Source organism: Raphanus sativus, chromosome 5 (assembly GCF_000801105.2).
Source record: "Raphanus sativus cultivar WK10039 chromosome 5, ASM80110v3, whole genome shotgun sequence".
NCBI classification, from domain to species: domain Eukaryota; kingdom Viridiplantae; phylum Streptophyta; class Magnoliopsida; order Brassicales; family Brassicaceae; genus Raphanus; species Raphanus sativus.
Window position 1 is genome coordinate 28,312,749 of NC_079515.1, and position 23,007 is coordinate 28,335,755.

Genomic DNA, 23,007 nt, shown 5'->3' on the forward strand with positions numbered 1-23,007 from the left:
ATGAGTTAGGAAGAATTTTTTGGATGTGGCTAAGCTCCAGATACATAAGGATACTCAGTTTGAATTTAAAATGAAAAATCATATGGGTGCATTAGGAGTTATAGCCGACATGCACTATCACTATGGAGACCAAACCTTGTCTCATGTCCCTTTCTCCTCATTTGGATGTGTATGTCTCTTGGCCTCTTCTAGTATTTTTAATTTAAAGACTTCTTCATTACTTGTAACATCTAAACTGAATCAATACAAATTTCTCTCATCAATCTCCTGTGTTCTCTCTACCTTCTTTGTGTCTAAACAATATTCACAATGTAAGGAATTAAGCATTATAGCTTGGAGGCTGCGTTAACTCTTTTTTAAGGCAGTTTAATACTTGTAAAACTCACTCTAAACTTTTTTTTTATTTTTTCTTAAACTATAGCTTGCTGATTCTAAATCTTGTTCATCTTAAGTATATAAACTCTAAGCTATTGTGTTACTTCTCGAAGATTAGAATTAAACTAGAGATTTTCAGCTTCATATAACCAGTATATTCTCTAGGACATTTGGTTGTGTGGTAAGTTTATTGTGAGGATTCAATCACAAGTTGGTTGTCTCTTCCATTGAATAGTAAGTTTCTGTTGTATAGTTTAAGGGGATCCAGTTACAAATTTATTGAATATTCTCTTGACATTGACATGAGACAAATACTCATGAATTTCAACATTAACAACACATAATAATTTTTTTTTGGGACAACCAACACATAATACTATCAACATTTCTTTTGTCACGCTTTTGGAGTTGCATGCAGGCTATATAAGTAGTCTTTTGTGATTAATTAGATTGGTTGTGGAATTGGGAACAGGTCTTAGTTGTTTCTGCCAAAATGAAACACTCCTCCTAAAAGAAAAGCTCTGCACGCCAACCTAACAAAAGACACGCAAATCAAATGAAATAACTCTAATATGAACCTAAAACCCATCTGCAAACAATCTTCCCAATTCTCTTTGTGCCTCTATTCACCTTTGGATATATATATATATATATATATATATATATATATATATATATATATATAAATATAACCGAAGATCTCTCTTCACACACATATACACATTCCATGGAAACTCTTTTTCTTGTAGCTAGTCTCCTAATTCTGGCTCTCTCCTCTTCCTCTTTCACACGAGGGCAAAGAATCGTACAGATTCCACCACCGCGTCCATTATGCGCCTCTCAATACGCGCTGGCTAACTACGCCTGCTCTCGTCTCCCTATGAACACCGTCCCACCTCCTTCCCCCATTGCCCCACCTCCTCCTCCCATCTTTCCTCCTCCTCCTCCCCCTGACCATGACCATGACCATGATGATGACCACGACGATGATGATGATGACCACGACGATGATCACGACCATGACGATGATCACCATGACCATGACGATGATCACCATGACCATGACGACGATGACCACGACCATGATCACGATGACCATGACCATCATCGCAACCGCGACCATGACCATGATCATGATCATAACCGCGACCACGACCATGATCATGATCATAACCGCGACCACGACCATGATCACAACAACCATGATCATGATCACAACAACCATGATCATGATCACGATGACGATGACCATGAACACCACAACAATAACGACAACAGCCACAGACGCCACCATCGGCGCCGCCACCACCACCATCATCATCACAGACACAGAGAGGAGACGTATGCAGAGCAAGAGTGCTGCAAGTGGTTGAAGCAAATGGACAACGAGTGCGTGTGCGACCTTCTGGTTAGGCTGCCGCCATTGCTAGCGAAACCTGCTCATAACTATACAGTCTTTGTGGATGAGTCCTGCATTGTCACTTTCACCTGTGGAGGCAGACTCATTCACTGATCATACTCTTTCACTCTCATTGTCGGCTTCTTCTTCAAATATCCTTTTGTTTATCGTCTTTTCTTTAGCGCGTAATACAAACAAAAATTCCTTTATTTCACGCCATTACGTATATGGGCCTGAGTTCATAGAACAATGAGATTATTGTAGGCCCATTATTTATTGTTGATCACAGGATTTGAAAATTATTTCAGGCCCGTGTCTTGTACTCACACCGGATCGGACACCGCAATGGGTGAGAGAGTAAGGAATAAGGATCCTTATTATTTAGAGGACTTTACCTCTATAAACTCTAGCAAGAACACACATAAAACTCTACGTTGACATAATTCGATCGAATCCATTTCTTACCATAAAGCAACTCTAGTCGAGAAAATGAAAGAATGTACTTGTATACTAATACTAACAAACAAACAAAAACTAAGAGATAACTTATTAAACAAAATAGGATGGAGATTCATGGAATCCTTACTTTTGTTAAAAAAAAGTCGCATTGATGGAACCAGTCAGAGAATTTAATTATTGCGTTATGCTCAAAAGATGTGATTCTTTTTACTCCAGACTCTCCTTTTTTTTCCCAATATGTTCTTTGTCTTCTTTCACTTTGTTCCTTATCTCGTATAGTTTCAAATTCTACATCGAAGCCTTGTACATAGTAACATAGATGCATATTGTTTTAGTATTCACATCAACATCAGTCTACAAATATATCGCACCAGGCCAATGGGCCACGGTCGAAGTAGTATACTCTCTGTTTTAGTTTTGAACCAAGTAGTATACTCTCTGTTTTTTTTTTTTGATTTAAGTAGTATACTCTCTGTTTTGTAAAAGTTTTTTTTTTCTTTAAAACTTCTATGTAAATTTCTATATATATATATATATATATAAGTTGTTATACATATTAATATTCTTTAGTAATTTTTGTTATTGATTATAATATTTAAAATAAATATTTATATACTTGTTTTTTTAAAAGAAATTAGCCATGGTAAATAAGGGAACCGTAAATAAGTATATTGACGGGTTACCAGAAAAAAAAAAGAATATTGATGGAGTGGGGCCCAAGAGCATCTAGAGAATAATAATGGATGGGTTCCAATTAAGAACGCATTAACCCGCTTTGAATCGAATAATGCAACATAAATTGTCAACGGCTGTACGGTCTCTTACTGTACGGTCATTTCATTTTGGTACCATCTAACTCATTAGAAATTTATCTTCACACTTAATTTGTGTCTTTGTTCTTCTTATGTCCTGACTCAAACTGGTAACAACAATTAAGACGGATTCCACACGCAAAAAAAAACTGCTTTAGAACTATCTTCATCATCATGTCATTTGATTCGAGTGGTTAATAGTTTAGAACATTTAATTTGATCATTTTCCTAGCTCAAATATATGAAATATTTTCACTACGTACTAATCAACTCGTTACGATTCATTTCACATATACCATTTCTTATGTAATCTCATCTTAAAATAACGGCAACTGAAATTTGGTTAATTATTCAGCTCTTATTATTCAGGATTACATATCTGATATACAGAGCCGGGGCTGATAATTTTTGGCCCAGAAGCCAACTAAATTTTTTTAGCCTGTGATCTAATATAACACGAAAAATATTAAATATTACATCAAAGTTGTTTGAATCCGGGACCTGAAATATACTAAACCTACCTTTTACCAGCATAACCAGTGAGGAACTTCAGCAAAAATTAGCCCTTAAACTAAATATCTCTTGTCGGCCCCGAAGCTAGTGCTTGACCTGCCTGGTATCAGGCACGGCCCTGCTGATATATATAAACAAACACACGTGTGTCTGCATCAAACAATTACAATCAAAGAAGAGATCACTGAGTATAACTATTTACGATATATAAGTTGCCAACTTCAATACTCCACTCAGCTTAGACGTTGTAATATTTAAATCAAATAGTTATACAACGTGAGCAAGTCTCATTTCCCAAAGTTATCTCTGTGGAGTGTTTCGGTTGGTTCGTGCTTGAACTCTCTGTCTAGATCATGTTTGGGTAAGGTTGCTGGAAGCTATTACAAGAGCTGTTGTTTCAAAGTCTGAGAACACCTTTTTTCGGTAGATCGTGGTACTTGGCTCTCGTCCTTGATCAATGCCGGTTTCTTTGATCCGAGCATGTGTCGTTGCTTAACTGGATCATAAGTTGTGTTCTATTATTGTTTTGGGTTCAATTCGTTTTCGTTGTAGTCTCTGTTGTCTAGTTTAATTTATTCATTCTATTACAAATTTTCATTGTAATTTCTATTATAAATTTGAAAGTTTAATATAAAAATTTAATATTTTATCAAAAAAAGATAATCTCGTTTTAAAGTATAGCACTCCACTTACAGTCTCATTTGCATCCAAAAAGTAGAAAATAATACTGAATAACCGTTATACCAAAATTTCAGTATCTGACAGTACTAAATATGATGCATATAATATATATAGAGCCGTAGATATAACTTTATTTTCTAGCATATTTTTTTAATATTTTCCCCATTCATCGTAGACATCTTGAACATTTCTGATCATTGCGATGCCATCCGAACATTTCTTAACCACATTTCCCAGCTGCTTACGCCACTAGGGACATCTCCCGTTCCCTGACCACAGCGGTTGATGTTTCCACCAGCCATTGAGGGCTGGCAATATCGAGCAAGAGCCGTGAAACAGCCTCGGTGCTCGGTCTAGCCACCAGCCTCTCCCACGCCACGTCAGCATCCACCTTTGATCTACGCCTTGTGAAAACAGGAGTCGCGTCCAATCTCTGAATGCACCACTTCTTGATCTCTCTCAACCGTTCGATCTTTTCTCTCTGTTTACAAGCTAAATTGAAAGTGTTACTCTTTATTTCATCTATCACTTTATTCAACAATTCTTCTCTGTCTCCCACATTCAAGAACGGTTCGCTCCTGAAAAATATATCGAACTCTGGAACTCCGATTGCTTTCTTTATTCCTCTCGAGTAATCAGAATCAGAATAGTCAAAAAAGTCTCTAGCTTCTTCAACCATTCCATTTTGCACCATCTTATCAACTCTCTCAGACACAAACCCGTTCAAAACGGGTAGTGCCACGTCGACCCATAGGAAGCAACAGTCGTATCTTGACCTAAATTTGTAGTCGTCGTCGTCGACTAGAGCCTCAACGTAAGAGTTGGAACCTCCAACGATGATTGGAAGCTTTCCACGTTTATGAACAGATTCAACTGAGAGGTTTGCCATGTGGCAGAAACTCGCAGCTGTTAAGTCGGCTTGAGGCGGCAACACACTGAGGAGATGGTGTGGTACCCCACATCTTTCCTCGGTCGTGATCTTGTTGGTGATAGTGTCGAGACCTTGGTGAACTTGGATCTTGTCTGAGTTTATGATCTCTGCTTGAAAACGTGTGGCTAGATCGACGGAAAGTCGTGACTTGCCTGTTCCGGTAGCTCCCATGATGACCACGACTTTTTCCTTTGGGACGTATGGGTTTAGAGTTAGCATATTGGGACCAAATCTAGCCGGAGATAAGTCTAAAGTTGTCGAAGGAGGCAATGGCTGTTTACACATTGCCATAGATATCTTCATGATCATGATGATATATAGATAACGTTACAATATAAGCTTGGGACTTCAGGTGTTTTTATATATATTTAGATACGTTTGGTCGACGCTTGTATCGATGTTCAGGTGACTTTGCATGAGGCATATGATTTCTATATTTATAAGGGTCATACACTTGAGGAAATTTAAAGCCTGGACGAATGATGTATTACAAGTTGGGCTCGCTTTTTTTTTTAATTGGTCAAAACCTTTTTTTTCTTATCTTTACTTTATTCTCCTCTATTTGTTTTAGCCTAGCCAAACATTCGATGCGCGTGCAGTGCTGATTGTATATTTTGATAATGTGTCAATCAAAGTTAAACTTCTATTACGTTTGATGTGAAGTTAAGATCCATTTTATTTGTGTGTGGAAAGTTAATTATGATCAGGAGCACTTCCGTTTCTAGATATTCTATACATTATTTGAGTTCAGTGAGGCTTTTATATTAAAACTGGGTTGTATAAGCTTGGCTTTGTCCTTTATAGACAAATTTTGCTTGAAATAAATTTAACTTGAATTGAATTACATTACGCAATAAACATCAACTTAAACTAAAACATACATCAAATAAATCGTAATCGGCGTAGTAAGTATTATAGGTATATATAATTCTCAAATAAAACTATTATAGGTATATAGATATTCTATATGCCCTGAATTTATATATATATCATTTAAAAAGTCATGCAGATGTGATTCTATGATTAATATTTTGAAATTCTGATATAAGTCTTTCTATTTTTGTTGAACAATATAAAGATTCTCTTGGACCGCCCATTAATGAAACGGAGAGGCAAAATCGTTTGTCGACCAGCAATGGCCAAGACCTATAGGCAACGTCTCTTTATTACTCTTCCACTTATGTATAATCTTAACAACGAAAACCCTAAAAGAATACTTTTTATATTTTTTACGTTTAAATTAATCACAGAAGATAAGAAATAGTATAATGGTCTGAGAAAGGGCCTTTGAAAAGATTATTCTTACAGCGACAAGTCGTAGCTATTGCCTATTGGAATGTAATTTTCCTTGTGTGCGAACTTAGTAATGTGTGCATGCTCCTACACGTCCATGTACGCGCGTATCTGATTCCTCCATTCCTGCATACCAAAATAAACACATAATAATTGCATGTTTAATTTCCCTTAACTATATAAAAATTTAATATAGCTAGAGCTAGGTGTGAATAAATTTCCCATATTAGATATTTACTGAGTTATGTTTGATTTTAAGGGAGGTAATGTTTTAGTTTTTTTTATGAAAATGGTATTCAAATTAAAAACATAAAACATACAAAGTATGATTTTGAAACTATAAAGTTTTAGAAAGCAAGATGAGACAGTTCTCATACTCAGTTAAGAACAAACTTTGAAGAGAGAAATTTATCGAACATAAACTTAGTGAAGCAAACAAATGAAGAAAGATCACTAGGGAGTATGGTACCTATGACTTCGGCGACCTCGTTTATCTTTTCTTTTTATCGTCCCAATTCATATTTTGATATTTTTGAATTGGTTTTATTGACCTCCTACCTCTTGATATGTTAAGATTTGCATCACTCAACGACTTGTCTTTATTATCCTACACATTTGGTTGTTCAGTATATATGATTGTGAAGGGGTTGTCATGTGTAGGTGCTATAAAGGTCCAGTAAATTGTCTCCTACTTTCAAATTGGTTTCGAAAACAATAATGGATGATAGAATTTCTTCCGGAATAGTGGGTGGAGCAGAAGGGTATCTGCTAATAGTGTTGAAGTGAACTCAGAGTTGGAGTCAATAACTATTGTTACCTTAGTGGATGGGAGAGTTTGCTGGCACTGAAAAAGCCTTCAGCTCAACATTTTTGTGGTTGCAATTGTTCAATCTGTCTTGTTAATGTGTTCTAAGATCTCATCAGCAGAAGCTAAAACCAAACTCGATTCCGAATTTTCAATTTGATCTGGTGCAATACTGAACTGAGCTTATTTCTCATATGTTTCAACCCCTCGTGTTTAGTTAGACATCACATTTTCTGCACCATTAATTTTTGCATCTTTTGATAATATTTTGTCAATTTCTGCCTTTCGATATTATATTCACACTATTTAATATATATATATGTTTTAATCAAATGAGTGGATTAAACAAGTTCATATGCGTTTTCTTTTAAAATCATAGCCTTTTGTTGTCTTATCAGTTGATTAGCACTAAACAATTTTATTTGTAACTTTTTTTTAAGTTGCGTTTGATTAGTTAGTTGCCATCACAAACCTCAAGATAAATAATATATACATCAGCCTAAAATCAATTTCAGTGGTACCGCTTAATTTTATGATAAAGACAAAACGTATTTTTTTTTTTTTTTTTAAAACGTAATATTTTCTTTATGTACATTTATTTTCTTTAAAATTTGTCCATTGAATCATTTCACATACAACATGAAAAGGAGACTCTATAGTTAGCTAGCTGCCTAGCTATATATGAAAATAGTAGCAGCTAGTTTACAAAGAAATTAAACCGAGATAAGAGACTTTTAATGATTGATTGATGTAAACCATTACCCACGTTAATATAAATATATATAGATTAATCTACCATGATAAAAAGTAAATAGTAGACGACCAATAAGCCAGTCACGCCTGCCTTGCGCATTAACTAACCTCTCTCTTTCAGTAATCATTTGCTCATTCGTTGTAACCTTTGATTTTTTTTTTTTGTAACCTTTGATTTTGTTGGTATTTTTATATTATTCTTCCAAATGCGGAAACTGTGTTGCAAGTAAAAGTAAAAGAAAATAACGACAAAATTGATTCTGTATATGTGAGTGACATGGCGTAGCTAAAACTTGGGATAGACATTAAAGGTTTGGTCTAATTCTAACATTTAAAGTAACTCCAAAAATAACTTTATAACTTCGAATACATAATTTTAAACTCTAAAAAAACAATTTCAAAACATCAAATTTAAAATTTTAATAAGTGAAGCTTCATATTTTAAAATTCGCTAATCAAAACTTCAAAATTTAAAATTTTATCTTTTTATTTGCATTTTAATCTTTACAACTAATTACACATTATATTTATGAATTTCAAGTAATTATCGTCTATCATTTCGATCTTTGAATATTTATATCTCATAATTATTTCAGCTTTTATAAATTCAAATTTTACTGATAAATCAAATAAAATTAAAATCTATATTATTTTGAAAATAGAAGTAAACAACAAGAATACTACAAAAGAAACTTAATAAAAACATTTTTAAAAGGTACATGAAGACAGAAAATATTAAACACATTTAAATATTACAACAACATTAATGTCTTCTAAATTTGTTTTGAAACCTCCAAATTTAGAAAATTTGGTGTGATTTTTGTTAAAACACTCTAGAATCTCATACTCCCTCTGTTTCATAATACTTGATGTTTTGCATTAGTGCACAAAGATTAAGAAAACTAGATTTTTCTAAAAAAGTTATTTTTAAAAAATTATTTTAGAATCAATTAACCAATAATAAAAAAGCCAATAAAATCTAATTGGTTGAACAGTTTCTAATAAAGTTAAAGTTAACCTTAAAATCTCAAAACTTCATCTAATTTGAAACAAAATTATCCTTCTAAAACATCAACTATATTGAAACGGAGGGAGTATAAAACAGTGAGATTTGTATTTTTATTTTTATAACTAAGGAACTCCCTTCAAACACTCTAGAAACACTTCAAGCACTCTAAAATCTCTAATTTAAATTTTGTTCAATAACAGTAGATTTGAGAGTGTTTTATAAAATATCAAGTTAAATAACACTGGATTTTAAAATATTTTTTAAAATTCACGTTTGAATAATAGTGGATTTGTCATTTTAATACAAATCACCTCAAACCTTTAGTTGAATACACCTTCTTTAAAGTTTTGTAGATCTATAGTAGCTATAATAAATATAAAAACTATAGAATAAATTATAAATAATTTTAAAGTTAAATTTGAAGTTTACTTTTGAAAAAAATTACCTGAAACTTTTTATATAGAGTTCAACAAATTCTAAAATAGAAAGTTTTTTGGAGATAGTCTTAATTAGTAAAAAATGTCATCTAAGAACGTCTTTTCAAAACATACATTAACTAAAGATAAGCATATAGTTTTGGTTTGTCATTATTCAGAAAATGATAGTTTTCTCACAAGTTAAAAAAGCCAAATCTGCACGTTTGATAATCTAAACATATCTTTTTTGAAAAACAATCTAAACATATCTAATAAAATCCTAAGAAACTAATTATTTTATCGCTTGATAGTTATCAATATCGAAAAAATCTTGAACACATGCGTGCTTTTAAGATTTAAGCACACGTATGTTCATTGTTCAACACCCAAGTAACATATATAGTTTTGAGACTTATCATTGTATCGTGACTATCGTCTTATTAACGTTACAATGTTTCTTTTTATTATCATGATCAATAGTTGTTTAACTGTATTTTATACCCTAACCATCAGAACATTCTACAGCGGCTACAAGTCGAAGGAGATTATGCATTGTTAGGTCGATTAGAATCCATATTATATACTAATTAGGTATGATGGACTTTTTCATGGACCATTTGTTGCTTTCACATATATATCTGATCATTTGCTTTCACATATATATCGATCATTCCGCAGGACTTTCCTACCGTTGCCACCACACAATCTAGCACCCAACGTCAGGTCCAGGTCCAGTTCAGGACCTTTGACTGCTTTGATCATACAGTACAACTCCACGGCTTGCAAGGTAGATAGGAATCATTGTGGGATCAAAACATCTGGAGATCATCGACAAGAGGGTCGTCAAAATTACGTTAATAAAGGAGTCCCATTGGCGGACCACTAACCGTCTCTAATCTAACCACCGTCCTGTGACTATAGTAGCAACAACGGTCATGGGGGGAGAAGGTAGGTGGACGTGGTAATAATGTAATATTGAGGTGGTGGCAGCTCCATTTCTGCTGCTGGCTGAACCATCACAACCACCACCGCCTGAGATCAACATGGGCAGCACACCAATACTACCTACGGTTGCTAGCAACGAGGAAAAGCGTTGCCGTGTGATGTTAAAAATGGGGGAATTTATATTAGTTTTAAGCATCGATGGAAACTACACAATAAACAAACTTCTTAGAACGTACTTAGCTAGCTCGTGAGAATTTTAGAAACTTTATACTAGACAAAATTTTAAAGGTTTGTGAATTTTTGATGCTCACAAGAATCAAATTGTGCAAAAGAATGATTGATCACACTACCAAAAAACACACAAACCAAAAAACCCTATTCTTACAGTTGCCACGCGAATGAAATCCTCGCTGATCAGCGTGCAGTGGTTTGAGAGCAGACAGACTCTGGTGTGGCCTTACGCCAAGACTCTTTGCTGAGTCGGCATGCTTCTTTTATAGGCCAGTCGATGTGGAAGCCGTCGTCGTCGCTGCTGTTGTGTTCCTCTAAATGACAACAGTGGGAGTGAAAGGTGTGAGGATCAACCTGAAGCTTGAAATCAAGGGCGAACAAGAGCTTCATCTCCAATCTGTTGAGCTCTCTCGTGCTCACACCTCCTACTCTGGCGTAGTAAGCATTGTTGTAATACCTGCACAGACGAAGATTTAATGAAATCTGTGTTTGCAAATGAGGATGAGTATCAGTAATGACCTGTCATCGAAGACTTTGGCAGATAACATGACACTTGTAACGAGAAGGCGGTGGACATTAAGAGGGGTGAGGTGAGACCGGGTGAGGTGGAGAAACTGATGAATGTAGATGTAGGCGACCACAAAGCAAGAAGGGCTGCAGCGAGAGTAGTTGTAAATGCGAGTCAAGTAGTCTGAAATGGTGATCTCGGGGGGAGATCTACCGTCAAAGACGGTGGTCACAGCAGCAGCAGCAGCAGACTCTGGGGGAGACGAGATAGATCTCTCGAGAGATGAAGCGAGACGTGAGAGAAGTGCGGGTGGTGGCTGCTTCTTCTGCAAACGCTTGTTGCCCTTCTCTGCAATAAGAAGCCCTAGCCTTAGATACACACCCGAATCAATCAATCCAGGATCATCATCACTTGCCAGAGTCTCCATTTTTTTTTAACTCGATTAGCCGAATCTGCAATATGCATACATAATAATGAATCATAGCTTTGGTGAGCTAACTCTTGAAAACCTAATTCATATCTACCTAGCTACCAACAATTTCGAGAGAGTTCGGATCCACACTACATATACCATTTGCAGATTCCAGATGACTGACTAGACTACTTACAAGATCTTTTGGTGTGGAAGAAGGAAACTTACTTGTTCAACGAGAGATTGAATGAATGAAGAAGCTATGGAGATGTAAAGAGAACAACACAGATCTCTCTATCTCCGCCGCTTCACCATTCTTTGCTCCGTAGCTAGTTGAAGCCGAAAATCATTGCCAAGAACGAAGAAGAAAAGGAAGTTTCCATTTTTACGTTTATTTAACTAACTTAGATCCCTTTTTTATTTTCATTTTTTTTAATAAACATAATAAATAAAATGGAGTAAAAGACAGAAGGTTGTGTGGTGGACAGTTCACCGTCGGTGACTCCACCTGGCCCACCTTCTTCTATCGCCGCCGTCGCTTCACGCAACCGAATGGTGGTTGGGCTTGATAATTATTACTGGGCTTTTGGGCTTGGTTACAGGGGCTTTATTGACTTTTTGATGTGTATAGAAATCAATAAACCCTAATTTCTTCGTCAATTGGCTCTCATTTTGATTTTTGAGATTTGAAAACGCAACCTTTGCCTCCCATTAAAAAGCCCCCATCTCATCTCCTGCTACTAGCTTTTATATTCCGATTCGCCGGAAACTAGAGATCCCATTTCAATACCGCTCAGGAAAAAAAAAGAAGGTGAATAAACGAACCCCTTTACCTTCACTCTTCTCCTAGGGTTTGTTCTTATTTTTGATACATCCTTATTCCGAAAATGCGGCTAATTTTATTCTCAAATTAGTCTTCTTTTTGGTATCTACAGTTAGAAAATTGAATTAGATTATTAATATTGTGCGTTTTCGATTGGATCTACACTTAAGCTTTGTCGCCATGGGTTTTGTTTTGTCTTAGCTGTAATCGTTAGTCTTTGTAATGTGTTTTATTTTGCTTTTGAATATTTTATTATCAGATTTGAGCAATGTTTGTTGTCTTCAAAAAATTGTTACAGAAGCAATGGATCATTCGGTTAAAACACCACCTGTTCTGTCTGTAAAGATGTGGCCACCCAGCAAGAGCACCAGACTCATGCTTGTCGACCGCATGACCAAGAACATCACCACCCCTTCCATCTTCTCCCGAAAGTACGGTCTTCTGAGTCTCCAAGAGGCCGAGGAAGATGCCAAGCGCATCGAAGACCTTGCTTTCTCCACCGCCAACAAACACTTCCACAACGAGCCTGATTCTGACGGCACCTCTGCTGTCCACGTCTACGCCAAAGAGTCTAGCAAGCTCATGCTCGAAGTCATCAAACGTGGTCCTCTACAGGTTGAATCCGAGGCCGCCGAGGCCAACGCCGATGGGGACGCCTTGTTTGATCTATCCGGTGGCCGTAGAGCTTTCATCGATGTAGAGGAGGCACGTGAGCTTCTGAGTCCTCTCTCTGATCCCAACAACTCCTTTACCAAGATCCGTTTCAGCAACAGGAGTTTCGGCTCTGAGGCTGCTAGTTTCGCCGTCAGCGTCTTGTCTTCCGTCAAGGATCAGCTGACCGAAGTGGATCTCTCCGATTTCGTCGCGGGGAGACCAGAGGCCGAAGCCCTCGAAGTCATGAATATGTTTTCCTCTGCCTTGGAGGGTTCCAAGCTCAGGTCTTTGAATCTTTCCGACAACGCCTTGGGAGAGAAAGGAATCCGAGCGTTCGGCTCTCTCATCAAGTCCCAGCATGACTTGGAGGAGCTGTATCTCATGAACGATGGCATCTCCGAGGATGCTGCGAGAGCCGTCCGCGAGCTGCTTCCCTCTACTGACAAAATCAGGGTTCTTCAGTTTCATAACAACATGACGGGAGACGAAGGAGCGGTTGCTATTGCGGAGATTGTGAAGCAGTGTCCGTCTCTGGAAGATTTCCGGTGTTCGTCTACGAGGATTGGTTCGGATGGTGGTGTTGCGCTTGCTGCGGCGCTTGCGTCCTGTAGCCGCTTGAAGAAACTTGATCTTCGCGACAACATGTTTGGAGTCGAAGGTGGAGTTGCCCTGGCGGAGACCTTGTCAGTGTTGACTGACTTGACTGAGATCTATATGAGTTACCTCAACTTGGAGGATGAGGGAGCAGAGGCACTTTCCGAAGCTCTGATTAAGTCTGCTCCTTGTCTTGAAGTTGTGGAGTTGGCTGGGAACGATATTACTGTGAAATCCACTGGGAAATTGGCGGAATGCATCGCCTCGAAACGGGCTCTTTTGAAGCTGAATTTATCTGAGAATGAACTCAAAGACGAAGGGACAATCTTGATCGCAGAGGCAGTTGAAGGTCTTGACCAGTTGGTTGAAGTTGACATGAGCACAAACATGATGAGAAGAGCTGGGGCAAGGGCCTTGGCACAAAGTGTTTTGAAGAAACAGAGTTTCAAGCTTCTGAACATTAATGGAAACTTCATATCTGAGGAAGGTGTTGACGAGGTGAATGACATGTTTAAGGACTCCCCGGACAAGCTTGGTCCTCTGGATGATAATGACCCTGAAGGAGAAGATTTTGAAGATGAAGAGGAAGAAGAGGAAGGTGATGAAGGCAATGAGCTGGAAGCAAAGCTAGGAGGTCTGAAAATTAAGCAAGAGGAGGAATAGGGAGAGGTAACATGAGTTGGTGCTCTTGTTGCTATATAGGTAGGTTCAGTTTGATCTCTCTCTCTTGCACTCTTTGTGGTTAACGTATTTTTAGTAATGTAAGGAAGGATCTATTTACTTGAAATGAGTGTCTTTTGATGATCTATTTACTTGAAATGAAATTGTTTTATCTTCCAAGTAAATTAGAACTCTTGTTGTTGTTGTTGTTGTTGTTTATCCTTTGGTTATGAATTTAAATGGCCTTTTAGTTGAAATCATGTTCATCTCATATGAGATGAAGTCCCAACTGCAAAACATACCTCAATTTTCATCTTTGATCATCTCCATCCACACCTAACTAATAGGTGCAAAGTTTTTCTGAGAGCTAACTGTCATATCAACCACAGCTGCATCACATTCTGCCAACGATTCCTTATTTGCCAGAAACTTTTTAACTTTGTCTTTTGGTATTTTAACAAGCTAAATACTATCGGAAGACAAGACACACCTGATCAAAGAATGCTTTGCCGGAACTGGTAGTAAGTCGGTCTCGAGTTGTAAACAATCATCGTAACCATGCTGTCTCAGGGCGACCTCTCTCAATGAAAAGGGGAAAAAAAGAAAAAGGAAACTAGGAAGTGTAAGACCTCAGATAAGTTACTCCATTTGGTTGCCTTTCTTGTGCCACTCTCTTAACTCCCCATGAGTTTCAACAGGGTCAATCACTGGTGCTTTGTTCTAGGTGGTGGAATATACAACAGTTATTAAGAGTTTTGGTTATTTGGAAGGAGAAATATATATACAAATGAATGGAAAACCCTGTAAACGGTGGAGCTCAGGGAGCCAATAAGAGCTCAATCGATCAAGCGTTCCAGAATTCTTCAATAAGCTTTATCCTATTGTTATTACTAATTTAATATAGCAAACTACATCACACCTATCATGAGTCCATTGATAATCAGATATATAGGATGATGATTCATAATGTTAGAGACCTTGAGGGAGTATCGATGATGGTGATAGGTATATATAGTCAGGGTAAGCGTCAGCTGGGAGAGTAGTCGGAGGAAGGACGCGCGGGACATTATCAAATGGCCGGCCCCCAACAGACGTGGGTGGATGATCCAGACTTCATTTGGGTTGACCCGGCACGTGCTCCACCAGCTTTTATCTTTAAGCCTCACGGATTTATCTTACTGGGGCCTCTATTCTTCCAATCTATACCAGTTGATCATGAAGCTATCCTTTACCCCATACGATTATCTTTCTCGTGTTTTTGTTTAAAGCAAAGTGAACTATATAATGTTCACTGTTTCATAAGTTTTTCTTACTATTTATTATCTGCTTTCTTTTCCGTTTTTCTTTTGTTGATGAATGTACGTCTGCGAATCTGTTTACCAATAATTTTTACATGTGGTTTTATTCTGCCTAGTAAGGGAGTAACAAAGCTACCACAAGCAACAGCTAGCCATACTAGGCAGTAACAAAGCTACCGCAAGCAACAGCTAGCCAAACACACACTCAAAACTCACTTACAGTATTTAGAATCAAAAAAATTAAATCTATTATATAAACAAAGCCCAAGGCAACTAAGAAACTGCAAATCCCAATTACATCGTATCTCATTGACTTATTATTCCATCTCGGAAATTTATTACAAAACAAAAGAAAAAACAAGATTACCTTAATTTAAAATCATCGTCAAGGCAATAAAAACCGAACAATATTTTACGTGGAAGAAAACAACAACATAACACACACAAAACATATTGCTTATAAATATTATAGTAAGACATGTCTCCCGCAGAGGCTATTCTCACCTTTTAGGCGTCGGACGTGGAAGGAGCTGTGGCATCGTCAGTCGCAGGAGGAGCTGTGGCATCGTCGGACGCAGGAGGAGCTGTGTCAGCGTCGGCCGCGGGAGGAGCTGTTGCATCCTCGGAGACTGATTTGTCCTTTGATGAGTTAAGTTTGCTCAACAATGGCTTTAACACGAACTCCACCGCCAACCATGCGACAGCCAAAGCTCCGACAACAACTGTCGTTGTTTGTTTCTTGCCTGAAGGTTTCTCCAGTTTTGGAAAATGAATTTCTGGTGCTTTATCCATTGCTTCTTCTTCTTCCTCTTCCTCTTCACTTGAACGCTTCTTCTTCTTTTTCTGTTTTTCTTCAGACTGATTTATCCTTTTAAGAACTTTTTAAAAAAAGATAGGGATATGTTTTTGGCCAATTTCTAAAAGTATTGAGTGATAGTCTTGAACCGTCGATGGGAATAATCGACGGTCAAAAGTTGATGAGTAGTAAATGGGCCGAATATGGGCTAGTATGGGCTTATTGCTAGGAAACAAATATTGGTTGTAGTGAAAAAGACAGGTTTGGTTGATTCCAATCTCCAAATGAACCTCAGTCGAACAACGAAGATAAGACACAAATAGTGGCCTCACGTGAATTCCTTCCAAAAACTATAATTGGATTTTCTTGAGCCCCCCTTTTCCTTTTATTCTACACGTTTTTCTAGTAAGGGCAATCTTATTATGTATTGAACCTTTCTTTTTACTTTGAAAATGCCTACATGGTGATTTTGTACATAAAATTAGGTGATTTAAAGCATGTTGCTGCATATAAAGCCAGCCAAGACTGTTAGGCTAACCCAAAAGAATAATAACTAGGTGTTTGGACCAACTGAAATAGGTTAAGCCCATCAAATTCAAACCGACGTCTCAGTTAAAAACTTGCAACAAACCAAACGCCCAATGCAGACGTTATATACATATCATAGAGAAGGCCCAGTATGCGAAACATATCATTCAGTTAACAGATAGATAGTGGTGGACATGATTTAAGAAAAGCCCAATGAAGACGTTATGTCAGCCCAGTAAGAGTCGCGGTAGGGGGTCACGTGGGAAGAATCAGTCGAAGGCATGCAGTAGTAGTTGTCGCTGAATCATACATATAAATGGTGTGTGTTTGAGTGTTTTAATGCGAGAGAGTGTAACAAAAACAGAGTGAACTAATAACAACAAACTCACACCTAACCTAACCAAACAAGACAAGACGATGGCTTCGTTTCGCTTCCCTTTCTCGTTTTCTCAGCCCTCTGTCCCTAAACCACCGCGTTCCACGTCATCATCATTCAGACTCTCCGTTTCCGCAGTCGCCGTGACCGTCACCGTTGGCGGAGTAGCTGCGATCGCGGCGTCGCGGAATCCGTGGGTGTTCTCATCTCATCGTTCGTCTCAGTTACCATGGGGATCTATAGCTCTAGCCAGTCCTAGCTCCGAATCCAACGTTGTTGTTGAGCCTAAGACCGGTTTCTCCTTCCCGGCTACGATCGGAGGAGGTTCGAGGAGATTACTAGGCGTGGGGCTGAGGAAGAAGAGCCTACTTGGATTGAAGAACATCGATGTCTACGCATTCGGTACTAATTGATTCCACGCTTTTTGTTTTTTTGCCTTAAAAATTGATTTTGATGATCTTTGTTTGTTTTAGGCATGTATGCTGACTGTGATGATGTCAAGAAACTTGTTGGTGAGAAATACGCGAATCTTCCGGCTTCTGAGCTCAGGGGAAACAAGGCATTTGTCGATGATCTCATGGATGCCGATATAAAGATGACTATAAGGCTACAGATTGTCTACGGCAAACTCAACATCCGTTCCGTTCGCACTGCTTTCAAAGATTCTGTCGGTAACAGACTCAAGAAGTTTGGTGGCTTATTAGACAACGATGACTTGCTCCAAAGGTTAACTAACTGATTAACTAACACAACAAATCTCACTGTTTGGATTCTTATGAGTTTACTCGTCACTTTTGTAGCTTCACTAGCCTCTTCAAAGACGAGTATAAAATTCCAAGAAATTCCACTATTGATATGACGCGAGAACCAGGGCATGTACTCAACGTAGCAAGTAAAGATCCCGTCTATTTATGGTTCATTGAAGCAAATCGTCTTTGAATATATATTTTCCTTCGTTAAATCGTTTTGTTCTTTTTTTAATCAGTTGAGGGAAACCAAGTTGGGAGTGTGAAGAGCAAACTCTTGTGTAGGTCAATCTTAGACTTGTACATTGGTGAAGAACCGTTTGATAAGAATGCAAGAGAGGATTTTCTAGACAATGTGGCTTCTATAGCCGCTGTTGACAACAAGTAGTACCAGGTCATGAGATTTCAGAAGAAAAAATGATAAAACAAACCAAGTGTGGTCTTTGCTATCGTATTCTCTATATTATAATACTGTTGAGGTATTTTTAATGAAAAAAATTGCTACCTTGAGGGATGGTTCAGGGTTTTGTTTAAGTCCAAATATGTACAGAAAAATGTTATCGGCAAGAAAAACTTAACAAGCGTTTGATATACAAAGAAGGATCACTTGAGCATATATTATATAAGAAGAAGAGGTCTTCTAAGTTTTCCAGCTGAAAATAAACTCGATTCCCTGAGGCATTCTTGTACCCCCAAGAAACAAGAGATTTTTACGGAGAAAAAGGTTAGAGGCAAAATGAGCTGGAATGTTGGGGATTTTACCAGATCGTTGAGTCAAGTCGGCCAACAACCATTTTAGTTACATCTTCAACAATTAATGTGGATTCATACAGACATGTGGGTACTTGAGCTTTATAGCAATTAATGGCTATCCTACTTAGAAAAATATAAAAACCAGCTCCATTGACTCACTTCCACTGCTCATACCATACCACCGGTTCGTCGATTCAGAGCATTATCGGGGATAACTAGAAGGGCTCCTATTGTTGGGCCTCAGCGGTTGATGTTGTATCGGCCCATCATCCAGAGGCTTAATAGAACATTTTCGACCAGGTGAGGAGACTCTATTTATACCCATCCGACTCCACGCAAATTTCCGTCACTCTTTCTATTTCTGAAAAATAATACTACTATTATAAAATGGGGCTTTCCCGGGAACATGTTGTTTGTATAATGTTAATAATAATGGCAATGAGAATGTTTGGAGAATCTTTAGCCTCGTCGCTCCATAAGGTTGGTGACTCCGCCGGATGGACAACTCTCGGCAAAGTCGACTATCAAAAATGGACTTCTTCCGACATTTTCACCCCCGGAGATTCTCTATGTACCCCTGGCCACATCTTCCTCTCTATATCTTCTTAGTTTGACTCAAATATAATTCTAAAATTGTAATTTCACAGCGTTGGTTTGTACTTTGTTTACAGTATTCGTTTACAACACCCAGTTTCACAACGTCAAGCAAGTGAGCCGCCGTGACTTCCTCTCCTGCAATGCCACTTCAGCCTTAGCCACCTACAGTTCCGGTTCCGATAAGGTGGCTCTTAAGACACCCGGCCACTACTACTTCCTCTGCGGCTTTCCTGGCCACTGTCAAGCTGGTCAGAAGCTCCATGTCCTCGTCGTCGCCACCACCGCGGCCAGTCCCACTCTCAGTCCGGATCCATCCCCTATTCCCTCACCTTCCACCGGGTTGTCTCCATCTCCCTCTCCGGCAACTGCTTCCGAAGACTCCGCTCAAGACGGTGCCATTTCATTTTCAGTGTCACTGTCCACCGCTATGAGTGGTGTTGTCGTGTTTTTGGTGGCATTGATGCTATATTAATCAAGAGAGTTTTCATGCCATGTTTTTTTTGTCACCTATTCATGTAATATTTTTGTGTTTGTGTTTTTACTTTTTACTTTTTCAACATCACTTTCTTTTTAAAAAATATATAATGATTAAAGTATTTGGTATGATTATGGTCTTATGCTTTCCGTCAATGTGCAACGGTAGCGTGGCTTCATGTAAGAAAACTTTATCATCCTTTTTTCTTATCAACAACAGAAAAAAAAAACAATTATTGTTTAGTATTTACTTTTACTATTTGAGTTATTATTATATTCAGCTGAATTAGTAAATATAGCAAGTAGAAACACAACAACAAAAATTGAAAGATGGACCATGCTAATATAGGCCTGATTCCAGAATAACTGGGCCTAAATCAATCAATATTTGCATTCGGTTCACATAAATAGGCCTACAAGTAAGGACCAATGGTCTGATTTGTAGTTTGTACCGAGTAAAAGAAGAGGATGGTATTAATTTCGTGGTCCTCTGAAATCATAAACAACTGTATTAATTCTGCCGGTTCGTCGGCCTTCATTTATGAATGATCAATAAATATAAACAAAAGAGTTAAGAGAAGATTAGTAGGAGCCAAACAGTATCTGATTAATTAAAGGAATTTATAACGAAAGCGGAAGCCGAGCCGGTAATGCAGCCGAGGTTAGCGCTTACTCCTTGACCTTCAAACTGACATGCCTACTCACACGTGCAAACACAATCCTACCATCAAATTGTATTTCATTTTTAGGTGTTTTATCATTTAAATCGTGATTTTACTTAATTAAGTAAACCAATTAACGAAAAGTATGTCGACAAGAAAAAAAAGAACTAGAAGATTCAAAACAAGAGATTAAAACGTGTCAAGTGTAAGATTTTTTTCTCAGGCAAAAATAAGACCAGGAAAACTGTGAAGTTAGTTTTGTTAATTATTACAAAATATAATGTGTCATTCTTTAGGTTTTTTTATACAAAAATATAGTTATATTGTATAGACACTTCGCATAAGTTGTTAGGAAAATTACATGCAGAAGGAAGAGAGACTTTACCATTTCATTCTACATTTATTTTCTTTCTGTATAAAGAGAAAATAGAATTATATGTCCATTTCGTAGAACGGTGCAAAACAAAAAAAAATTAAATAAAATAAGGAGGGGAGAAAGAAACGAACGCCAGCACCGTCAGTGGGAGTATATAAACAACCACCACCCACTCAGCAGAATTATCTCTGAATCACTAAATATAAACCCTCTCTTCTTCCTAATTTTCTCTTTCAAAATCCACTCTAGACGAGTGAAAAGAGAACACAGTCACTAAGAGAGAGTGTGAGCGAGCGCGCGCATTAATGCCTCCTTGCAATAAAGCGTGATAGAAAGAGAGTGATAGTAAGAGTCATAACTCATAACTCTTAATTTCTTCCTCATAATCGAACTTGTGTGTTTTGTTTTGTTTTGTTCGTCTGCAAGTATTTCACAGAGATGGATCTCAGCAAGGTCACTCTCGACATTTTCACTAAGCTTGAACAGAAATGGCTCTCCCCCAGGAAGACCCGCGTTCTCAGCATCGACGGCGGCGGTACCACTGCCATCGTCGCCGGAGCTTATATCGTTCACCTCGAAGACCAGATCCGCCTCCAGACCGGCGATCCTCACGCTCAGATCTCCGATTTCTTCGACATTGTCGCCGGAACCGGAATCGGAGGCATACTCGCCGCCCTTCTCCTCGCCGACGACGGCTCCGGGAGGCCGATGTTCACCGCCAGAGACGCCGTTAGCTTCATCTCCGAAAAGAACTCCGAGCTCTTCGAGATCAGGCGCGCCGGAGTCTTCAGGAGAAACGGGACGAGATACTCCGCCGGCAGCATGGAGAGGGCTCTGGAGGCGGCGTTTCGGAGGAGGGGTAAGGTGCTGACTATGAAGGACACGTGTAAGCCTCTCCTCGTCCCTTGCTACGACCTCAGATCCTCCGCGCCTTTCGTTTTCTCCCGCGCCGGCGCCTCGGAGTCTCCCAGCTTCGACTTCGAGCTCTGGAAAGTCTGCCGCGCCACGTCGGCGACTCCTGGCCTGTTCAAGCCCGTCGACGTGGTGTCGGTGGACGGAAAGACCTCTTGCTTGGCGGTGGACGGCGGTTTGGTGATGAACAACCCGAGCGCGGCTGCCGTCACGCATGTGCTGCACAACAAACGGGATTTTCCGTCGGTTAACGGCGTCGATGACTTGCTCGTGCTGTCGTTAGGAAACGGTTCGTCCTCCTCCTCCTCCTCTCCGGGAAAGAAACAACTCAGGCGTAACGGAGACTGTTCCACGTCATGCGTCGTGGACATTGTGCTCGACGGGGTTTCCGATACCGTCGACCAGATGCTAGGGAACGCTTTTTGTTGGAACCGTACGGACTACGTTAGAATCCAGGTCATTAATTTCCCCTAGTCTTTAGTTAAAAATAAATAAATAAATAAATAACGATGAAAATTGTATGCATGCAGATGAGCGGTTTAACGAGGGGCGGAGAGGGGAGTGTGGGGCCGAGAAAAACGGCGGAGGAGTTGTTGAAAGAGAGAGGTGTCGAAACGGCACCGTTCGGAGGGAAACGGTTACTATCGGAAACAAACGGAGAAAGAATCGAGAGTTTTGTGCAACGTCTTGTTGCCTCAGGGAAGTCTACAAGTCTCCCTCCTAGTCCCTGCAAGGAATCTGCCGTTAATCCTCTCGCTGACGGCCGTTAAGTTCTTTCCGTCTGTTTTCTTTTCTTTTATTTATTTCTCAAAGTAACCATCTACCCGTAATATAAGTTTGTACCAAGTCCTAAGGTTAATTTTATCAACCCCCCCATCCTTCCTTCATGTCCCCGAGAGTTTAATTACTGTAGTAGGTTTTTAATGACTTGAATGATATGGTAGTTTATTCTGATAGTATATAAAAGCCATTAAAATAAACAGATATTCTTCCCTTAGATAGCCAGCACAGAGTGTTCCAAATCTAGAACTTGTCATTTTCAAGACAAGCACCAGTAACACAAAACGTTAAGAAAAAATGAAAAATACAGCTTGGTATATAGGGAGAGCAATATGCGAAGGAGTGTGGCGTGTGGGACATATTTTCTAACAAACTTTTTTTTTCTAACAAACTTATACATCGCCTTGGTAAATGCTTTAGCAGTGCCTGTAAAATC

The 23,007-nt window shown here is 38.6% G+C and overlaps 8 protein-coding genes across 8 annotated transcripts; 5 read left to right on the forward strand and 3 right to left on the reverse strand.

Moving 5' to 3' along the window:
• Window positions 1-1,083: 1,083 nt before the first annotated feature.
• LOC108860292 (uncharacterized) lies at window positions 1,084-1,983 on the forward strand. The gene has a single exon (XM_018634190.2). The coding sequence runs from the start codon at window positions 1,103-1,105 to the stop codon at window positions 1,886-1,888; it is 786 nt and encodes a 261-aa protein (XP_018489692.2). The 5' UTR covers window positions 1,084-1,102; the 3' UTR covers window positions 1,889-1,983.
• A 2,288-nt stretch (window positions 1,984-4,271) lies between these two features.
• LOC108859273 (adenylate isopentenyltransferase 3, chloroplastic-like) lies at window positions 4,272-5,590 on the reverse strand. Its single transcript, XM_018633161.2, has one exon. The coding sequence runs from the start codon at window positions 5,477-5,479 to the stop codon at window positions 4,481-4,483; it is 999 nt and encodes a 332-aa protein (XP_018488663.1). The 5' UTR covers window positions 5,480-5,590; the 3' UTR covers window positions 4,272-4,480.
• Window positions 5,591-10,636: 5,046 nt separating this feature from the next.
• On the reverse strand, window positions 10,637-11,944 carry LOC108856405 (cyclin-U3-1). Its single transcript, XM_018630191.2, has 3 exons — window positions 11,771-11,944; window positions 11,142-11,582; window positions 10,637-11,079 (listed from the first exon to the last, which is right to left on the reverse strand). The coding sequence occupies exons 2-3, from the start codon at window positions 11,555-11,557 to the stop codon at window positions 10,806-10,808; spliced, it is 690 nt and encodes a 229-aa protein (XP_018485693.1). The 5' UTR covers window positions 11,558-11,582; window positions 11,771-11,944; the 3' UTR covers window positions 10,637-10,805.
• Window positions 11,945-12,197: 253 nt separating this feature from the next.
• LOC108862618 (RAN GTPase-activating protein 1) lies at window positions 12,198-14,421 on the forward strand. Its single transcript, XM_018636808.2, has 2 exons — window positions 12,198-12,353; window positions 12,664-14,421. Exon 2 carries the CDS (start codon window positions 12,669-12,671, stop codon window positions 14,274-14,276), a length of 1,608 nt encoding a protein of 535 aa, XP_018492310.1. The 5' UTR covers window positions 12,198-12,353; window positions 12,664-12,668; the 3' UTR covers window positions 14,277-14,421.
• A 1,383-nt stretch (window positions 14,422-15,804) lies between these two features.
• On the reverse strand, window positions 15,805-16,441 carry LOC108862621 (uncharacterized). The gene has a single exon (XM_018636810.2). It carries the CDS (start codon window positions 16,361-16,363, stop codon window positions 16,079-16,081), a length of 285 nt encoding a protein of 94 aa, XP_018492312.1. The 5' UTR covers window positions 16,364-16,441; the 3' UTR covers window positions 15,805-16,078.
• A 785-nt stretch (window positions 16,442-17,226) lies between these two features.
• Window positions 17,227-18,527, forward strand: LOC108862620 (fatty-acid-binding protein 1). Its single transcript, XM_018636809.2, has 4 exons — window positions 17,227-17,673; window positions 17,745-17,997; window positions 18,072-18,163; window positions 18,257-18,527. Exons 1-4 carry the CDS (start codon window positions 17,313-17,315, stop codon window positions 18,403-18,405), a joined length of 855 nt encoding a protein of 284 aa, XP_018492311.1. The 5' UTR covers window positions 17,227-17,312; the 3' UTR covers window positions 18,406-18,527.
• Window positions 18,528-19,108: 581 nt separating this feature from the next.
• Window positions 19,109-19,976, forward strand: LOC108859327 (mavicyanin). The gene is made up of 2 exons (XM_018633218.2): window positions 19,109-19,341; window positions 19,442-19,976. Exons 1-2 carry the CDS (start codon window positions 19,158-19,160, stop codon window positions 19,837-19,839), a joined length of 582 nt encoding a protein of 193 aa, XP_018488720.1. The 5' UTR covers window positions 19,109-19,157; the 3' UTR covers window positions 19,840-19,976.
• Window positions 19,977-20,983: 1,007 nt separating this feature from the next.
• On the forward strand, window positions 20,984-22,718 carry LOC108856165 (probable inactive patatin-like protein 9). The gene is made up of 2 exons (XM_056986673.1): window positions 20,984-22,247; window positions 22,322-22,718. Exons 1-2 carry the CDS (start codon window positions 21,318-21,320, stop codon window positions 22,559-22,561), a joined length of 1,170 nt encoding a protein of 389 aa, XP_056842653.1. The 5' UTR covers window positions 20,984-21,317; the 3' UTR covers window positions 22,562-22,718.
• The last annotated feature ends 289 nt before the right edge of the window (window positions 22,719-23,007 follow it).

Excerpts from the sequence above, each read along its gene's own strand:
- LOC108860292 (XM_018634190.2), top strand. The coding sequence starts at position 1,103 with ATGGAAACTCTTTTTCTTGTAGCTAGTCTCCTAATTCTGGCTCTCTCC.
- LOC108859273 (XM_018633161.2), bottom strand. The coding sequence starts at position 5,479 with ATGATCATGAAGATATCTATGGCAATGTGTAAACAGCCATTGCCTCCT.
- LOC108856405 (XM_018630191.2), bottom strand. The coding sequence starts at position 11,557 with ATGGAGACTCTGGCAAGTGATGATGATCCTGGATTGATTGATTCGGGT. Across the intron at positions 11,080-11,141 it reads GCCAAAGTCTTCGATGACAG|GTATTACAACAATGCTTACT; the intron begins GTCATTACTGAT and ends TCGTCTGTGCAG.
- LOC108862618 (XM_018636808.2), top strand. The coding sequence starts at position 12,669 with ATGGATCATTCGGTTAAAACACCACCTGTTCTGTCTGTAAAGATGTGG.
- LOC108862621 (XM_018636810.2), bottom strand. The coding sequence starts at position 16,363 with ATGGATAAAGCACCAGAAATTCATTTTCCAAAACTGGAGAAACCTTCA.
- LOC108862620 (XM_018636809.2), top strand. The coding sequence starts at position 17,313 with ATGGCTTCGTTTCGCTTCCCTTTCTCGTTTTCTCAGCCCTCTGTCCCT. Across the intron at positions 17,998-18,071 it reads AACGATGACTTGCTCCAAAG|CTTCACTAGCCTCTTCAAAG; the intron begins GTTAACTAACTG and ends TCACTTTTGTAG. Across the intron at positions 18,164-18,256 it reads GCATGTACTCAACGTAGCAA|TTGAGGGAAACCAAGTTGGG; the intron begins GTAAAGATCCCG and ends TTTTTTAATCAG.
- LOC108859327 (XM_018633218.2), top strand. The coding sequence starts at position 19,158 with ATGGGGCTTTCCCGGGAACATGTTGTTTGTATAATGTTAATAATAATG. Across the intron at positions 19,342-19,441 it reads CACCCCCGGAGATTCTCTAT|TATTCGTTTACAACACCCAG; the intron begins GTACCCCTGGCC and ends CTTTGTTTACAG.
- LOC108856165 (XM_056986673.1), top strand. The coding sequence starts at position 21,318 with ATGGATCTCAGCAAGGTCACTCTCGACATTTTCACTAAGCTTGAACAG. Across the intron at positions 22,248-22,321 it reads CGGACTACGTTAGAATCCAG|ATGAGCGGTTTAACGAGGGG; the intron begins GTCATTAATTTC and ends GTATGCATGCAG.